General features: G+C 40.9%; 1 protein-coding gene across 13 annotated transcripts in view; it reads right to left on the bottom strand.

Moving 5' to 3' along the window:
* The window catches only part of RPAP3 (RNA polymerase II associated protein 3), a 52541-nt gene that overhangs the window by 34576 nt on the left and 138 nt on the right, over positions 1-17827 (bottom strand). For 5 of the 13 annotated variants that reach the window (XR_009156160.1, XM_058191560.1, XM_058191561.1 and 2 more), the window contains exons 1-9: positions 17429-17617; positions 16286-16471; positions 13948-14076; positions 13154-13267; positions 9752-9879; positions 6932-7053; positions 5759-5829; positions 5473-5604; positions 3845-3972 (exon numbers count right to left, since the gene is read on the bottom strand). Coding sequence is in view for 12 of the 13 variants with exons in the window: in XM_058191560.1 (XP_058047543.1) it covers positions 3845-3972; positions 5473-5604; positions 5759-5829; positions 6932-7053; positions 9752-9879; positions 13154-13267; positions 13948-14076; positions 16286-16438 (977 nt within the window). In the remaining variant the exon portion in view is untranslated. The other 8 variants (XM_058191555.1, XM_058191550.1, XM_058191557.1 and 5 more) reach the window with 8 other exon arrangements.

Raw genomic sequence — 17827 nt, forward strand, 5'->3', positions numbered from 1 at the left:
CGATAAAGAGAGCCCCAGCACCCAAAAACAAGACAGAACTCAGGCTTTCCTGGGTCTGGTAACTTTACGCCGTGTTTTTAAAAGACAAGGCAACCGTTGCTGAACCGCTGCATAAATTGCTTGGAAAAACACAGTTTGGTCGTGGGGAAGTCAGAGAATAGGGCATTTGAGGCAGTAAAAGTTTGCTATCAAGCGATAGCCTGTTAATACAATACAATAACAGGCTGCCATTAGTATTGGTTTGTGATCGTCCCCTATGGAGTAGGAGCTGTACTTAGCCACAGACTCCCAAACGGCACAGAAGTCCCTATAGCATTCTACTCACGAACGATGTCCCGGCTGAGAGAAATTACAGCCAGCTAGATAGGAGGCTCTCGCAGTGTCAGGGTGAAAAATTTCACGAATACGCTTTTGAGACTTTGACATTATCACTGACCACAGACCACTATTGGGCTTACTGGCTGGCGACCGCCCAACGCCAGTGGCACTATCACCCGCTGACCAGATGGACTATCTTTTGGCCGCCTACTCTTACAAACTACAGCATCGACCGGGAAAGAGCTGGGGCATGCGGACGCACTGAGCAGATGCCCATTGCCGGGAAATCGAGGACCCTACTCCGGCACCCCTGCTCTACTAATTGACTCTTGGGACTCTGGGCCAGTCACATCGCAGGAAGTGGCTCGGCCTCCTACCGGACGTTGTTCTTAAGAACTGTAATCGTTGGGTTCAAAGGGATGGCTACCGGGCGCACTGCTTTAGAGAATTTGTAAAGAAAAGAGGGAATTGTCTGTGCAAGGGGTGCCTGCTCTGGGGATAGGGTGGTAGTTCCAGAGAAGCTGAGGAAAAAGTCCTGGAACTACTGCATGAGGGTCACCCAGGAATTGTAAGGATGAAGGGTAGCCAGGAGCTATGTCTGGTGGCCCCTAATGGACAGGGAAATCGGTGACAGGGTTGGCCGATGCCAGGTATGTCAGGAATCCAGACCACTACCACCCACGGCCCCAGTGTTGGAGTGGAGAAACCCCAAGGCCCTTGGTCCCGCATTCACATTGATTTTGCCGCCCTTCCACGGCCAAACATTTCTAATTGTGGTGGATGCATTCTCCAAATGGCTGGAGATCATCCTAATGAAATCCACAACCGCTGGAGCCGTCATTTCAGCACTAAAACACCTATTCGCCACGCGACGGGCTACCGACACCTCGTGTCCGATAACGCCCACAGTTCACTGCAGCATTATTTGAAGGGTACCTGGCTGAAGAGGGCATCCGACATGCTCTCAGCGCCGCTCCACCCCGCGTCGAACGGCCTTGCTGAACGCTTTGTTCGAGTGCGAAGAAGCGCTATCACGCGAAGCAGCCCGGAGACTGGCAGGCACAAATCGACGATTCCTAACCGTCAACACAGGACCCCTGTGTGGCCACCGCCGCAGCCCAGCCGAGCTATTAATGGGGCGAAGCTAGGTGCCCGCTAGACCGGCTACACCCGAACTACGTGCAGGACGGGTTCAAAACAAAACCAGATAGACTCCGGGAATTAAACATAGGAGACTCAGTGTGGGCCCATAATTATAGCGACGGCCCAAACTGGAAGAGGGGGATAGTCATAGACAAAACGGGCCCCAAATCGTATCTAGTGGAAATAGACGATGGCAGAGTTTGAGGCGCCACATAGATCAGCTAAGAAACAGATTGAGCGATAAGGCAGAATTAGGCGAGACGAGCCCTGACTATGATTTAATTAACCCCACAGCTGACTGGAACCGAGAACAAACAGAAAGCATAGAACCAAACAGAGACTTATCTGAGCCAGGCGAGGTCCAGCGACACCCTCAGGCCCCTCGAGAGGACAGCAGGTCCGAGCCGGCGAATAATCCAGGGCCGGATGGCCGGGAGGAGGAGCTCAGAGGAACGAAAAGTCCCTCCGGCAAGCTCGACTCAACTCCAGAAAGTGAACTGCGCAGGTCCGGGAGAGTCAGGAGACGCCCCACGTACCTGCAGGACTACGTAGAGAAGTAATATGCAAATATTGGCAAAGTGCCTTCTGGGAGGGAAGGAGTGTAATGTATTACTGTAAGTTTTGGCGGGAGTTTTAGGCGGGAAATATCTCGTTCCTGATTGGTTGCAGCCTCAGGCTGAAGTGTATATAAGGAGAGGTTTTTCTCCAGAGTTTTGCTGGGTCACACTATATTAAAGAGCTGTTGTCACTAACCTGGTCTCCTGCCTCGTCAATACCCGAACTTAACAAAGACAATGTTAATAACTAAAATATAGGAGGGGAGGTTTGAGAAATATGCATAATAAATGAGGAAATCGGGGTTGTTGGGACACCAGAAATATTGAAATGAAAACAAATACAGCAATGGAGAGAGATAAGAAGGAGGAGAGAGATGGAAAGGGAGAAGGAGGGAGAGAGAAAGAAAGAAGAAAGGGAAGAGGAGAGGAGGAAAGGTAGGGGAAATAAGAGTAGGAGAGAAGGTTAGATAGAGAGGAAGTAGGGAGAAGGGGGAGAAAGGAAGGGGAAGTAGAGAAAGGGTAAGAAAGGAGAGAAGAAAATAAGCAGAATGAAAGGAGGGAGGGAAAGGAGTGAGAAGGAGAAGAAAGGATTGCTGTGAAAAGGAAAAGATGAAATGGAAGAAAGACAACCCCGAATATATTTGAATATATTAGGATAAAAATTGAAATAGTTAAAAAAAAAGAATGAAAGGGAATGAATACAAATAAAAATGGAGAAATTAGAACTTGAGGGCGAAAGAAGATGTGACTTAATAAAATGAGCAAGGAAATATTAGGAAATGAATAAAAACTATGAAAAAAGAATATTTCGGCAAAAAATGCAACTAAGTAAAATATATTTGAATGTATTAAATTATATAAGATATGATATGGCCAATACTCTGTTCATAAATTATGTATGTGTATAGGAGGGGAAACTAAAAAATCAATAAAAACTTGTTCTAAAAAAAATAAAAAATAAAGACGAAAGGCAAATAAATATATAACTGTGATTTAATTAACTTCACTAAGAAAACATATAAATTTGATGAGTTATATACAGCTAAAATACATGTGAGAAATATTAATCTAGAACTACTAATGTAAGTCATTCTACCAATAAAGAATATTTGTAGCTCAGGGTTGAAATGGGGGGTCCTTGTTGCTCTCTGAGCTTGTTTTCTTGCAGATGTTTCATTACCCTAACTAGGTAACATCATCAGTGCTAGTAAGGTGTGCTATTTGCTATCAGTTTATATTCTGGTGACTTGTCTGTCTGTGTGGGTGAGGGTGGTCTTAGAGAATCTTTGGTTGGACTGTTTACTGATGGCTCTTTGGCAGTTTCTTGACTGGGGTACTGTTCACTTGATTGTTGGTCTGAAGTTAACCTTGAAGTTAATCTATGCAGATCTGAGTGCTAATTACTGGTGGAGAGGTGCTGGAGTCTTTTTTCTCTTTTGGGCTGGTTGATCATATCTTTTGCATAGACTATAGATGTTGTTAATGTTTATGTGTCTAATGATGGCTAATTGTCAGAGAAAATCAAAAAATATGAATAAATAAACTGGAAAAATATGACAATCTTAGACCAGGTCAAGTCCAAAAATGCCAGGGAATTTCTAGAAGCCTGGCACTCCGACAAATCTGCTTACTAGCATTGATGATGTTACCTAGTTGCGGTAATGAAACATCTGCAAGAAAAAAGCAAGCTCAGAGAGCACCAAGGACTCCTTGTAAGCCATTCCCAATGACCAATAAAATGAATAGTTGGTTTAATAAAAAATATGCATTTTAAAGTGAATTTCATAAAAATGCATACATAAAAATGGTAAATTCACACAACTCACTTTTGAACTTTTAGATAGGCCATAGCTCTGTTTGCTGGAAGAAGTGCATTGGTGCCATCTGCTGCTATTCCACGTGTGTAACATTCTATTGCTATTTCATATTTACCTTCTTTGAAATATCTGTTACCCTATCGTATTTGGAAAAAGAAATAAATAATGTGGTAATCTAAATATATGCATTCATGTACTACTGAAAATAACACTTTTCTCAATAATTTTATTTGCAAGAGTAGAGCAGGAAGAATTGACTATGGGGAAAATTTTCAAATTTTCAAACAGCTATATAGAATTCTGTATGCTTGGTATCAGGCAGTAAGCAACATGATGTCTCCAACTGTTTTGAACTACACTGTCTTATACCACAATGAGCATGTCCCGGTGTTTGGAAGCCGTACGGGTCTGGATGGGGAGAAACAGGCTCAAGCTTAATCCCTCCAAGACGGAGTGGCTGTGGATGCCGGCATCCCGATTCAGTCAACTGCAGCCGCGGTTGACTGTTGGAGGCGAGTTATTGGCCCCAAAGGATAGGGTGCGCAACTTGGGTGTCCTCCTGGATGATCGGCTGTCGTTTGAAGATCATTTGACGGCCGTCTCCAGGAGGGTCTTCCACCAGATCCGCCTGGTTCGGCAGTTGCGCCCCTTCCTTGATCGGGATGCCTTGTGCACAGTCACTCATGCGCTCGTTACCTCTCGCTTGGATTATTGTAATGCTCTCTACATGGGGCTCCCCCTGAAGTGCACTCAGAGGCTTCAGTTAGTCCAGAATGCAGCTGCGCGGGTGATAGAGGGAGCTACGCGTAGCTCCCATGTAACACCGATCCTGCGCAGACTGCACTGGCTACCTGTGGCCTTTCGAGTGCACTTTAAGGTGTTGGTTACGACCTTTAAAGCGCTCCATGGCTTAGGGCCTGGGTACTTACGGGACCGCCTGCTGTTACCACATGCCTCCCACCGACCCGTACGCTCTCACAGAGAGGGACTTCTCAGGGTGCCGTCTGCCAAACAATGTCGGCTGGCAGCCCCCAGGGGAAGGGCCTTCTCTGTGGGGGCTCCCACACTCTGGAACGAGCTTCCCCCAGGTTTACGCCAAATACCTGACCTTCGGACTTTCCGCCGCGAACTGAAGACACACCTTTTTATCTGCGCGGGGCTGGCTTAAATTGAATTTTAAATGTTAAATTTTATTAATTTTAAAAGGGGTTTTTTAGTGTATGGTAAATTTTTAAATTTTCAGGCTATTTAAATAAGTTTTTTAAAATCTGTTTTAATTGTATTTTGTATTGTTCGTTTTATTCTGCCTGTACACCGCCCTGAGTCCTTCGGGAGAAGGGCGGTATAAAAATCAAATAAATAAATAAATAAATAAATAAATAAAATTACTGTTGAAATTATAAGTTAAATTGAGATGTCATAAGCCAATTGTAAAGCAATGTGTCATCTGAAATTACTGACATGCAAAACAAGCAAAGAAAAAATCAGTTTAACAATACTGGTAAAACGTAGTCATCAATTATGACAATGCAATTCATGAATAGCACTGTCATTCTACCACTGGCCAAGAAATGATTCATTAGACCAAAAACATTCCAATTTAAATATCTGAAAAATATTTTTCCATTGCTGCTTACCAAATCTTTTTCTGCCATAGCCTTTTGCTTCAACTGCTCCTCCTCCAATTGTTTCAGTTCATCTTCTGTAATTTCTACTTTGCTAAAAGTATCTGTTTCTTCAGCCTGACAGTTTTCTTTTGACAAGAGAGCCTAATATAAAAACATAAATAATATTTCAAATAAAATACAATACAATTCTTTATTGGCCAAGTGTGATTGGACATACAAGGAATTTGTCTTTGGTGCATATTTAGCTACACAAAATCATGGTCATTGGCAAATTGATTAAGTTGACGTTCTTCACCTGTTCAATTTTCTTAAGTTCATTCTTTGCTTCAAAGTTGTTTGGATCCAATTCCAAAACCTTTTCATAATCTGTGTGAAGATATAAAGGTAGAGTTTTCAAAAACTATGATTGCATAAGCAATTCTTTAAAGAAAGGAAAATATAAAGTTCCATTACGATACCAGTAGTGCTTCTTTATATAAAATATGACATAGTTCAATGCAAAAACTGTGAGCTAGATAAACTAGATTATTCCTGAAATACAGTCTATTTGTCTAGAGTATTATAGTTATATTCTACAATATTAGAAAATAAGTCTTGTTTTCATTTTGATTGAACATGGCCACAGTTCATTTTATGTTATCAATTTATTAACATAGCCCCGTGATTGCAAACCTATGGCACACGTGCCAGAGGTGGTACATAGAGCCTGTGCCCCAGGTCAGGACTCGTGGTGTTTCGTTCGTGAGCTTCTGTTTCCCTGCAAACGATGAAACAGAAGCTCACGAAAAAGATCTTACCTCTTGCTGTGCTGCCTGTGTTGGGATGCCCCACTTCCTGCCGGCCAGCTGGTCTTTGGGTGTCTACTGCGCATGTGCGCATGTCCACACATGTGCATATCCGCGCATCTGCACATTCATGCATATCCACGCATCTGCACATTCATGCATGTCTATGCATGCACATGGACACACATGTTCACACATGCACGTGTTAGCAAGCACACAACTTTCAGTTTGGGCATGTGTGTGCCCAGTTTGGGCACTGTAAAAGTTAAAAGGTTCTCCATCACTGACATAGCCTTTCATCTACCTAAAGATGGGATAAAACTGTAAAAAATAACTTTTATATACAAATCTTAAGATCTTCTACAAATGTCAAATAAAGCATATTATGTTAGTATTTAAATTTTTTAAACCAGATATTTCCCATAATATCTCCTACAAAGGTCAAATAAAGCATATTATGTCAGTGTTTAAATTTTTAAAATCACAGATATTTCCCATAATAACACAAGAAAATCTCTTAAGCAACCTGTAAGAATAATTGGTCAAATTCTTCTATGCTGTGACTGGAGAAACAGCAATGTATGGAAAGTAATAGTGATCATCTCAAATACATACTCTATAAATCAAAGATTTTGCATAATACAACAAAAAAAGGAATGCATTATACAATACGTGACATGTACCTTCTTTGGCACCCTTAAAATTTCGTAACACAAAACGAGTTGCCCCTCTTCTGCTATAAGCCTTTGTGTAATTTTTGTTTAAGGCAAGGGCTAAATTGCAATCAGATTCAGCCATAGAAAACCTGAAATGATATTGTATGGCTATTAAAATACTTATTGATTAAATACATACTAATAAAAGGACAAGCCCAGATATAGATTCTGAAGTACTATTTATCTGCTACATTTCTTTCAGTAGTTCAAGAAGATATCTTCCTCCATTTTTTCTAAATACCAAGGGCTGAGAAATCTTGTACAAAGTTATCTAGCAAGTTACCATAGGGGAGGATTTAGACCTGGTTCTTTTAGATCCATCATCTTAACTATTTCACCATATTATTTTTCAAAGATATCAATGAACTATTGGAGCAAAGTTTAAAAAAGCTTCCATTTTAACTTCATAAGCTATCAAGGCTGTTGAAAACATAGTCTACTATTGTACATTGGAAGGACTGTGAAAAGAAATTCTCACATTGGCGGTCCAATTTTGAGAAGGAAAACACAAGCCAACCACCGTTAGGGTACTGGTATTTCAATTTAGTTTATAATCAATTCCTTTAATAGTGAATGAGGTTATAGACCCAATTTGAAATAAAACAAGGTTCCTAAATAATTAAAGAGAAAACAGGATTCAAACATGAACCTAGACTAAATTTGTAACATAATATCTAAGTGTGTCCAGGGAAAATACTCTACTAGGAAAAAAACTCCTAAATATTAACCCTTTTTAAGGTTCCAAAAATATCAATTTAGAATCAGTGATTCTATGGAGAAATAAAGGCTAATTTTCCTTATAGTCTAGATCCGGCCATATTCTTTACTACTATGTGTATCTAAGCAACTTTGGGTGAATTTCACGTGGTCTGTATTTATGATTAACCAATTTAAACTTCTCTGATACACAAATTGGAATTAGTGATATTCTAGGCAGGCTGTAATGCTGCGACAAATGAAAGTAAAGAAAGATGATCAGCAGCAAGATGAAACATTAAATGCATGGGGGCCTATCATTATCACTTGGTCTTCCTCACTTCACAGAATTGTTTTATACGGGAGTTTTAAAATGCATTTCCCTGAATATCATTAAAGTGAAATTTGATGTGCAATAAAAATGCATTAGAAATGAGGTAATGCTTAAAACACATATTTTTAAAAATGTTTTAGTTTTTTGTTTTATTTGCTAGTAGTACATTCTGTATTCTTCAGATAGCTCTATTTTGCACTGCCCTCCAACAGGAAAAATAGTCTTGTTTTTTGTTATAATACGTGTGTGTGGGGGGGTCTTGGCATATTCGGGTCTTTTCCCATGTAAGGTTGAGAGTATCTTAGCGACGTTTTGATGAGGTCTCACTCATCATCTTCAGGCTGGGGCTTTCGGCTTCGTGCTTGTGCGAGCAAAGCATGGTCGGAGCTGCCGTCTCTCTATAAATACTGGTGGGGAGTGTTGCGGTAAGTGGGTTGGTTGGTTGTGTGGTTGCATCTTGATTGGTAGATGGAATGGGTGTTTGCAGATGGAAGATGGAATGGGTGTTTGTTTTTCTTTGGAATCTGACTACCAATCCAAACTATCCAACCTACTCCAAGACCCCGCTTACAAACCTCTAAACACAGACCCCACCACCTACCTGGAAAAAACCACCAAATCCAAAATAAAAGCCTCCCCCATCAGTGAAGAGATCCAGCGAAGTATCATCCCCAGAGAGAAATTATCCAGATGCCCCAAGCTTTATGACCTCCCCAAGATACACAAAGAAGGAACACCACTCAGACCCATAGTCAGCTCTATAGGCTCACCTCTACAAAATCTCGCCAAATTCCTTGCCAAACAACTTTAGCCCTACACAGAATCCATCACTTCACACGTACAAAACTCATTCCACTTCATAGAAACAATAAAGAAATAAAACCTACAACCCAGCGACCTACTCGTGAGCTTCGATGTCATATCCCTCTTCACTATTAAAGAAGCCTTGACAGCTATCCAAAACAAATACAACCCCCCCAAACACATCCTAGATCTGACCAACCACTGCCTAACCAACACATACTTCATCCATAATGGACAAAGATACAAACAGATAGAAGGAGCACCCATGGGATCACCCCCTCACCCGTCATCACAAACCTATACATGGAATACTTTGAAACCAACACTTTAGATAAATCTGAACTCAAACCCAAACTCTGGCTTAGATACGTAGATGACACTTTCGTAATTGGCCACATGGAAAGGAGAAACTGGACAACTTCCTCACACATCTCAACAGCCTATACCCCAAAATACAATTCACCATGGAAATAGAAGCTAACAACCAACTCCCCTTTCTGGACATCCTAATCTACAAAAAATCCAACGGCTCCCTAGGACACACCATCTACCAGAAAAAAACACACACCAACCGCTACTTAAACGCACAATCACATCACCACCCTGCACAGATCAACTCCATAGCCAAGACTCTCATCTCCAGAACCAAACGCCTAGCCGACAAAGACACCTGAAAACTGAATTACAAACTCTCACAAACGTATTAATCTCCAACGGATTCCAAAGAAACACAATTACCAACCTAATCCAAAGGGAGACACTGCCCAAAATATATATATAGGGTTGCACAACACAAATATATAAGATATTACAAGGTTAAAACTAGCAAGATTTTTTTTGCCAGGTAATGATGTGGTAAACATATCCTAATAAAATATATCTAAAATTCAGTTTTCTAATCTGCAATTAATTATATTTGAAGTGAAATATGATGGAAGTCAACAGACTCTTACTTCTTTAGCCGAAAAAAGGCAGATGCTCTATTTGTAGGCAAAGCTGGATTGTAAGGATCTGCATTCATTCCTTTTGTGTAGCATTCTACTGCAGCGTCATAGTTTTTTTGTTTAAAATAAGTATTGCCCTGTTAAAACAAATGTGATAAACACTAAGATGAATATATTACAAACCTTTATTCTTTTTCTCATATCTTTGAAACAATACTTGCCCTGTTTTTCAAACCAACATAATTATTTTCAAGTGCTAGATAAATGAAATCCTTACATTTGATTCAACCACAATATTCTGAGTTTTTCAAAATCTTTCTGTTAAATAAATGCTATATTTCCCTTATCATCATAATTGAAATAGAAATTTGTGATTATAAATCTAATTTTATGACATTTCATCTGAATCTCTTTAAGAATTCTTATCTTCAATTAGTAGTATCCAAATACTACAGTACAATGTACACTGAATGACTGAAATAAATGAATAAAAAACAAAAGTATCTTTTATATAAGAAAGAATAACACTATAAAAAGATTTTTGATCTGCTACTTTTTCACTGTAACATGGGATTGTTTTAGAGATAAGATAAAGAGGACTAGGTACAAAATTGGAAAAAGACAGAAGGCCAATTTATTTCACAATCTATCAATTCTATCAATTCTTACTTTTTTAAACATTAAGATACATAAGAATTCATATTAGTTTTCAGGCTTTATTCTAGCACAGATATGTCAAACACAAAGACTGCGGGCCATATCCGGTCTGCGAAGTAGTTAGATCTGGTCCTCGGGACCACCCTGGAAAAAGCAAAGGACCAGCCTGTGGCGCCTGAGCCCAACCCAGGCTGACCGGGCACTGATCTACAATCTGGTGGCAGCCATCCAGGCCAGAACATGGTCAGCCTTAGATCTCTGGGGCCGCCCTGGAGCTAGCGAGGGACCACTCCCACCCTTCCCCCTGGGTACATGCACAGGAGGCAACAAGCGTGCAGGACCTGGTGTCCCTGGGGACCATCTTGCCTTGCAGGCTGCCTATGTTCAGAGCTCTTCCCTTTCACCCAGAATACCAGCGCTAACCTCCTGTGCGCACACTCAGTGATAGCTCCTTGCTGGTTCCAGGGTGGCCACACGGGTCAGATCTAAGGCTGACCACGTATTGGCCTGGATGGCCACCACAAGCCTCCATACCCTGCTAACCAGCTTGGCCTCGCAACCTGTGAGGCTTCCCTTTTGCTGGGACTACCCCTGCCACTGCGTGGGAAAGCCACAGCTGCCAATCTCTCCCCCTGTCCATGAAGGGAGGGAGGGCGGGAGATGGCAATGCACAGATTCAATCTTTCACAGCTATGTGTATCAGAATATGCAGGCAGATTAGTCAGCTGATAGCGCAGTAAGAAAGGAGGAGTGAATGACAGGGACAAGGGCCTTGTCTTTAACCTAATGAGAAATGCAGAAGGAAGGAAGGGAGGGAGGGAAGAAAGGGATAGAAGGATGGGAGGAGGAGAAGGAAGGAGGAGGGGGAAGAGGGGAAGAAGAAGAAGGAAGGACGGAAGGACGGAGATTATGAGAGGGAGAGAGGGTCTGAGGGAAGTCCTGCCTTAGCACTTGGCCACCAGCAGCCCTGCTGCCCTTTTGCCTTGCCCCCTCCTCTCCTGGTGGTCTCCCATCCTAGAGCTAAAGATGCTTTGGTTACAAAGTCGGGTCTCCTTGGAAGGAGAGGGTGTGGGCCTCCATCTGATCCACATACTTTGCCCTCCTGCACACATGATGAGCAACCTGGCCAAGGAGAGTGAGTATAGCAGCAGCAGCCTCGAGAAGGAGGTAAGCGTAGCTGGGTGCCCCCTTGGGATTCCGGTGCCCTGGGAGATTGAGGGCCGGGCTGGGTACTTGCACTCCACTGCCTAGGGCTCTGGGCAGCCTGTGCCACCATCCAGGGGTTCTCTGCATGGCCTGAGACGAGGTTTTGACACTCACCCTGGTCTCGCCTTTCTCTGCTGGAGACAATGGATCCTTCCAGCCTCACCGAGGCCACCACAGGTGCCCGTGACACGAACTACATTAAGATGGCCACACTCACCCCAGCTACGCCCACCTGGACCCCCGAGGTCAACCACAACCCTGATGCAGCCCTCAATGAAATAGAGTTTGACACCTCTGTTCTAGCAGGTAGATCAGATGGCAATAAAGATATTATTACAATAAAGAAATGATCTCAATCATTTAATAATTACCTAGATATATCCAAGAAGGATTTTTTTTAGAGTTTCAAGAACATAAATTTCAGCATCTACAAAACCCATGGTACAAGAGAAACAGAAAGAAGACATAGCAGGGGTGAAATGCTCCCGGTTCAGACCAGCCGATTCGGTAGAGATGGTGACGGGTGGTTCGGAGAACGGGTAGCAAAAATCCCTGCCACCCCCACCCCCCACCCCATGCCCAGCTGAGCCACGCGATTGTCAGAGCCTTTTTTTTACTTTTAAAAGCATTTTTTCTACAACCTCTTTGGCCAAATAGGTTGTAAAAAATGCTTTTAAAAGGTAAAAAAAAGGCTCTGATGATCACAGCTGAGCTGCGCAATTGTCAGAGGCTTTTTTTTTACTTTTAAAAGCATTTTTTTACAATCTCTTCAGCTGAATAGGTTGTTAAAAAATACTTTTAAAAGTTAAAAAATATATTCGAATAAGATAAGCCCCCACCAACACAGGACACACCCCCAGCCAATCAGAGCACAGAAAAACCCCCATCCAATCAGAGCACAGCCAAGCTCCCACCCAATCGGTTCAAACCCCCACTAGCAGTTAAAAGGAAGAAACAGCTGCGATCACACATTGCTCCCAGAAGCACGAAGCTGAAGCCTGAAGATGACGAATGAGACTTCAAAACGTCGCCAAGACACTTCCAATTTTACACGGAGAAAACCCGAACAACCAAAGACCTATATACAAACACCCGTGAAAACCTCAGAAAACAAATATATATATATATATATATATATATATATATATATATATATATATATATATATATATATATATATATATATATATATATATATATATAAAAACTTGAAACTTAAGAGCTAGTTTGGTCTAGTTGTTAAGGCACCAGGCTAGAAAGCAGGGGATATGAGTTCAAGTCCCACCTTAGCCATGAAAGTCAGGTAGGTGACTTTGGGCCAGTCACTCTCTCTCAATCCAATCCACCTCACATAGTTGTGGAAAAATAGAAGGAAGGTATGTTGATTCGCCTTGAATTATTTGTACAAATAATAAAGGTATAATATAAAGAAAAAAATCCTTCTCAACTAGAGTTTGAGAATACAAACTGTTATATAGGCTAATTTATCCTGTTCCTTAGTAAGCATTAGAAGAAAAAATGTGGGTCTATTAAAATATGAAAAATAACCTTTTCTTTCTCAGCAAGAGCTTTTTCTGTATCAATGTGAATTCCATCTTCCTCAGAATCTGACACTGAGTCATGAGTGGTATCTTCCTTATCAAATTCTTCAAGTATCTTATCCTGAAAAGACAAATGTAAATCTTATAAAGGCAAAACAAATTTAAAGAATGAGTATAATGCAACAAGGAACCAATCCAACCTTGCAGATATATAAAGTCTATATAGTCGCTGACAGAGGGAAGGGCAGCATATAAATTTATTACTAATACTGGTACTATATAGAAATATTTGTATCAATGGTAGAATTATAGCCTTTCGATACTATTTCCAACTATTCCATCAAACTCTTTTCTAATGAAGGAAATAAATTTCTTCATGATTTCTAGAAGTATAAACATCTTCTTCCTATGTCTGGCATTTTTTACATTAAAAGTGTGTGTGTGTGTGTGTGAAATATTATTGTCATATTTATATAGTGTCTTTTCATGAAAGCATCTAGGTTATGTACAACAGATAAATAAAATCAACCCCCAAACTTTAAAGTAGTGTTTAAGCACTAAAATAAAATTAATGCATGTTACACAATACTGTCAACTCTACTTTTTATAAAATAAGCATTTTTTAAAATTTTGGATACCAGTTTTAATGAAGTACTACAACACTTAAGACTTGTATCTTTAGTACAGTTACCAACATTATTTTACAACATAGAAACTAGTAATTTATAGTTTTGTGTATAAATATCACAAAAACTTGCCTAGCATTTTGATAAACATATTTAATAAAAAATATTCTCATACCACATCCAGCTTTGCCCAAGCTTCATAATCATAAGATTTTATCTTGTTCTTTTTGTTTTCCTCAATTGTTTGTTTGCTCCCTTTGCTCTTCTTTTTTTTGTAAGCTTCATTCCGAATTGGGGGTAAATCCTAATAACAGTAAATGTAACAGTATACTTTCAGGAAACTTTTGACAATATATGACATCCATTTATAAAACAGGAATGCAGTAGTATAAAATCAATGCTAGCTTTTTTCTAAAAGACAAGGGTCCAAAGCATTAGCCACTGGAAAGTGGTTCCCCAAGGGGAAAACCATAAAGTCTTTCAAACACTTCAACAGAAAATCCCAAATCAATGATTTAAAAGAAAATGGTAGAACTTGGATAAAGAGAGGCATAGAATCAAGATTACTACTGCTTTATAAAACCCTAGAAAGTCCACACCTGGAATACTGCAACTAATTTTGGTGACCCTACAAAAAAGATGTTCTCTGAAAAAGTTCAGAGAAGAGCAACTAAGATGATCGAAGTCCTGGAGACTAAAACATATGAAGAACGGCTACAAGATTTGGGTTTGGCTAATCTAAAGAAAAGAAAAATTAGGGGTGACATGATAGCAGTATTCCAGTACTTGAGGGGTTGCCATAAAGAAGAGGGGGTCAAATTAGTCTCCAAAGCACTGGAGCACCGGACAAGAAACAATGGTTGGAAACTAATCAAAGAGTTAAATAATCTGGAATTAAGGAGAAACTTCCTAACAGTGAGGAAAATTAATCAATGGAACAACTTGCCTCTAGAAATTGTGGACGCTCCATCACTGGATGTTTTTAAGAAAAATCTAAACCAGTGATGGCTAACATTTTTATCGTCATGTGCTGAAAGCATGTGCATGCACATGATAGCACACCTGCACACCCATAATACAATACACATGTAACCCCCTGTGCACCCTGCCTCCCACTCATGTGCGCTTGACCTCCCCACTCCCCACCCCCTGCACATGCATGCACAACCCCCACATGCGCCCCGCATGCATACATGCATGTCTCCCGCATACACCTCGGCCCCTGCACATTCATGGCAGAGACCTGAAATCCAGCTGGTCGGAGGGAGGCGCACACACGTGTGCTGTGTTCCGGAGCTGGGGCAATGGCTCGTGTGCCCGCAGAGATAGTTCTGCGTGCCACCTGTGGCACCCATGCCATAGGTTAGCTATCACAGGTCTAGACACTCACTTATCTGAAATAGTATAGGTTCTCCTGCTTGACCAGGGGAATGGACTAGAAGACCTCCAAGGTCTCTTCCAGCTCATTCATTCTAATTCTAACAGGGTGTGGGACACACACACACACACACACACACACACACACACACACACACACACACCAAGAATGAAATATTCGGGGGAATATTAAAAAGGCAAGATTGAATATTTCCCCTAAAGGAGAAATGGAAAAAAATCTTAAGGGAGGCAGAAACCAGCCTGTTTCCCTGCCCCAAGCAGAAACTGAGGAGGCCAGCTTATTAGAAATGCAGATTTGGTAATCAATTCAGAAAGACTGGGTAAGGCAGAAACTTCAGATAAGCAACACAATCAAGTCAAAGGTTGCCAAAATTAGCTCAGATAAACATCTAGGATTTGCATTTCCCCTTTTGCCTATAGAGCCAGCCATGACTCCTACATGACCCCTTAGGAATCCAGAAGGTATAAAACCCACCCACTCTAAATTCCATTTTGACAGCTGTCCCAGAATCACATGCAGTTGGTGGTTCTGCTTCATCAATAAGGGGAATCTTTCTTTCAAATCAGTCTCCGTTTTATTCCTGGCTTGGAACTGGACTTGGATATTTCTTCCAACAAGGGTAATTGTTGAGTTGACCAGGATCTATTCCCACTGACAATCTGTCCTAACAGAAAAGGTTTTGCTTCTCACATGATTTTAACAGTGATTTTAACAGTGACAGATTGAAATAGTTTACACTAGCTGAAGTACTCATCTAAGATATGGAGACAAACGTTTGAATTTAAAATATCCCATTCCACTCTCCCAAATATTGTTTGATTTTCTTCACTGCAGAACAGTGAGAAAGAATTGTAGCAATTTCTAAAGCGTTTTAAAAGGAATGCATTTTATTTTATGATATTCTACTTTATTTTATGATATTCTACTTTATTTTATGATATTCTATAGCAAGAAAGCCCATCTAACCATTACCCCTAGATCTCTGGCAAAGAAACAATATAACTGAATCCTAAGTTAACTATATAAGTGATTGATTTGTAATTCTATTTTTAATTAGATGAACTAGTATTTCAAGGTGTCTTTATTCATCCCATTATCAACACATCAGTCTTACTTTTTCGGCAGTGCCACTCTGATGCCTTAGATCATGATCTTTTTCTTTAATATCCTTCTCCCATGATTCCAAATCTTTCACAAAATCTTGAAGTTCTTCAGCATTTTGTCGGATTTGCAACTGTAACTCAATTGCTTTATTTGGTGAACTCATCTGATGAAAGAATGCATTGGAAAACAGATAGGTCTGTAAGAATCATAAACAAATTTTAGCTTAAAAAAAAGAAAAATAAACATCTTTTTTGGCATAGTATTATGCAAATCACATGTGCTTACTGTGGAAAAATCAGCTTGCCAGTGATTATTACAATAATGCTTTAGGTTTAAAATAACACAAGCAAATTGAATTCATCCAGTCTTTGAAGGACAGCTGCCACATTGCATTTCCCCTTTGGATAAATTAAATCTGCTGTAAGCAAACATTTCAGCATCTTATGAAGAACCCTGGTACAGAAAGTGATGTCCTGCCAACCAGCTGGGCCTAGTCAATGTTCTGCAAAGTTCCTCTGACAACTGTCCTACCACAGCTAGTCAGGTGTCCAGTTCACCTGAAAATAAATCAGCCACTAAGGCGGGAATCAAACCAGAAGCAGACATTCTGCCCATGCAATCACCCTTGCCCTTTTTTTTTAACTGATATGGAACAACTAATCCACTTTTTAATTTTTCACTAAAATGAGAAATAATTAGAACAAATCACGGGTGCAACTTATTTTTATATACAAGTCAGATTGATATAAGCATGCCTTATTTCTGTACATATTCATTCTTATTCTGTGGCCTCATAGAGCCCATCATTTTGGCGGGACTTTCCTTTAAAAGACAGGTTTAAAAAAAGAGATATGTGTGTGCTGGGCATGAAAGGACGCGGGGGGGACGGGACGACGAGGCGGGGAAGCAACCCTGATGCATTTATTTCCACAGTGCAAAAGAATCGTCCTGGGTACGGCCTGTGAATGCTGAACGTCACCCCCCAAAAGAAGGGAGGACATCAATTTATCCGTCTGCGCCAGAAAAGCAAACAAGGTCGATGTTCCCGGTTTTTCATAAGAACCCAAGAAACAAGCCATTAACCCAACCTCAATGAGTTTTCTTTGCTCCCCCCGCCCGCCTTGCCTAGCAACAGTAGTGGGGCGTCCCCAACCTCTGCGACCGCAAACTCCTCTCACTCTTCTGCTGTTCCGAAGCCCGTCTCGCTTTCCTTTTCCACAACACCTAGCGTGCCAAGCAAAGGGAGGTGCGTCGCCGTGGTAGCCACTCTAGCGGAAAAGACTTCCAACTTCTATAGTCCAAGTTAGGTAGAAAATGAGAAAGAGCGTCGACAGCTCCCCTCGCCCACCTCTCCGCATGCGCGTTCTGGTGCATGAATTTCGTTCTCCCTAGACAGAATGCGAGTGTTTGCCGCGCTTCCACTACCCCATTTCGTAGGTACAGAAACTAGAAAGTTGCCGAGGCAAGAGAATTATAATTTATTTGTCTATACATGGTTTGGAAAAGAGGCATAAAGGAAGAGCTCTATGGACCCCATCTCACTTTAGTTTAC

The sequence above is a fragment of the Ahaetulla prasina genome, chromosome 7 (assembly GCF_028640845.1).
Source record: "Ahaetulla prasina isolate Xishuangbanna chromosome 7, ASM2864084v1, whole genome shotgun sequence".
Classification (NCBI taxonomy): Eukaryota; Metazoa; Chordata; class Lepidosauria; order Squamata; family Colubridae; genus Ahaetulla; species Ahaetulla prasina.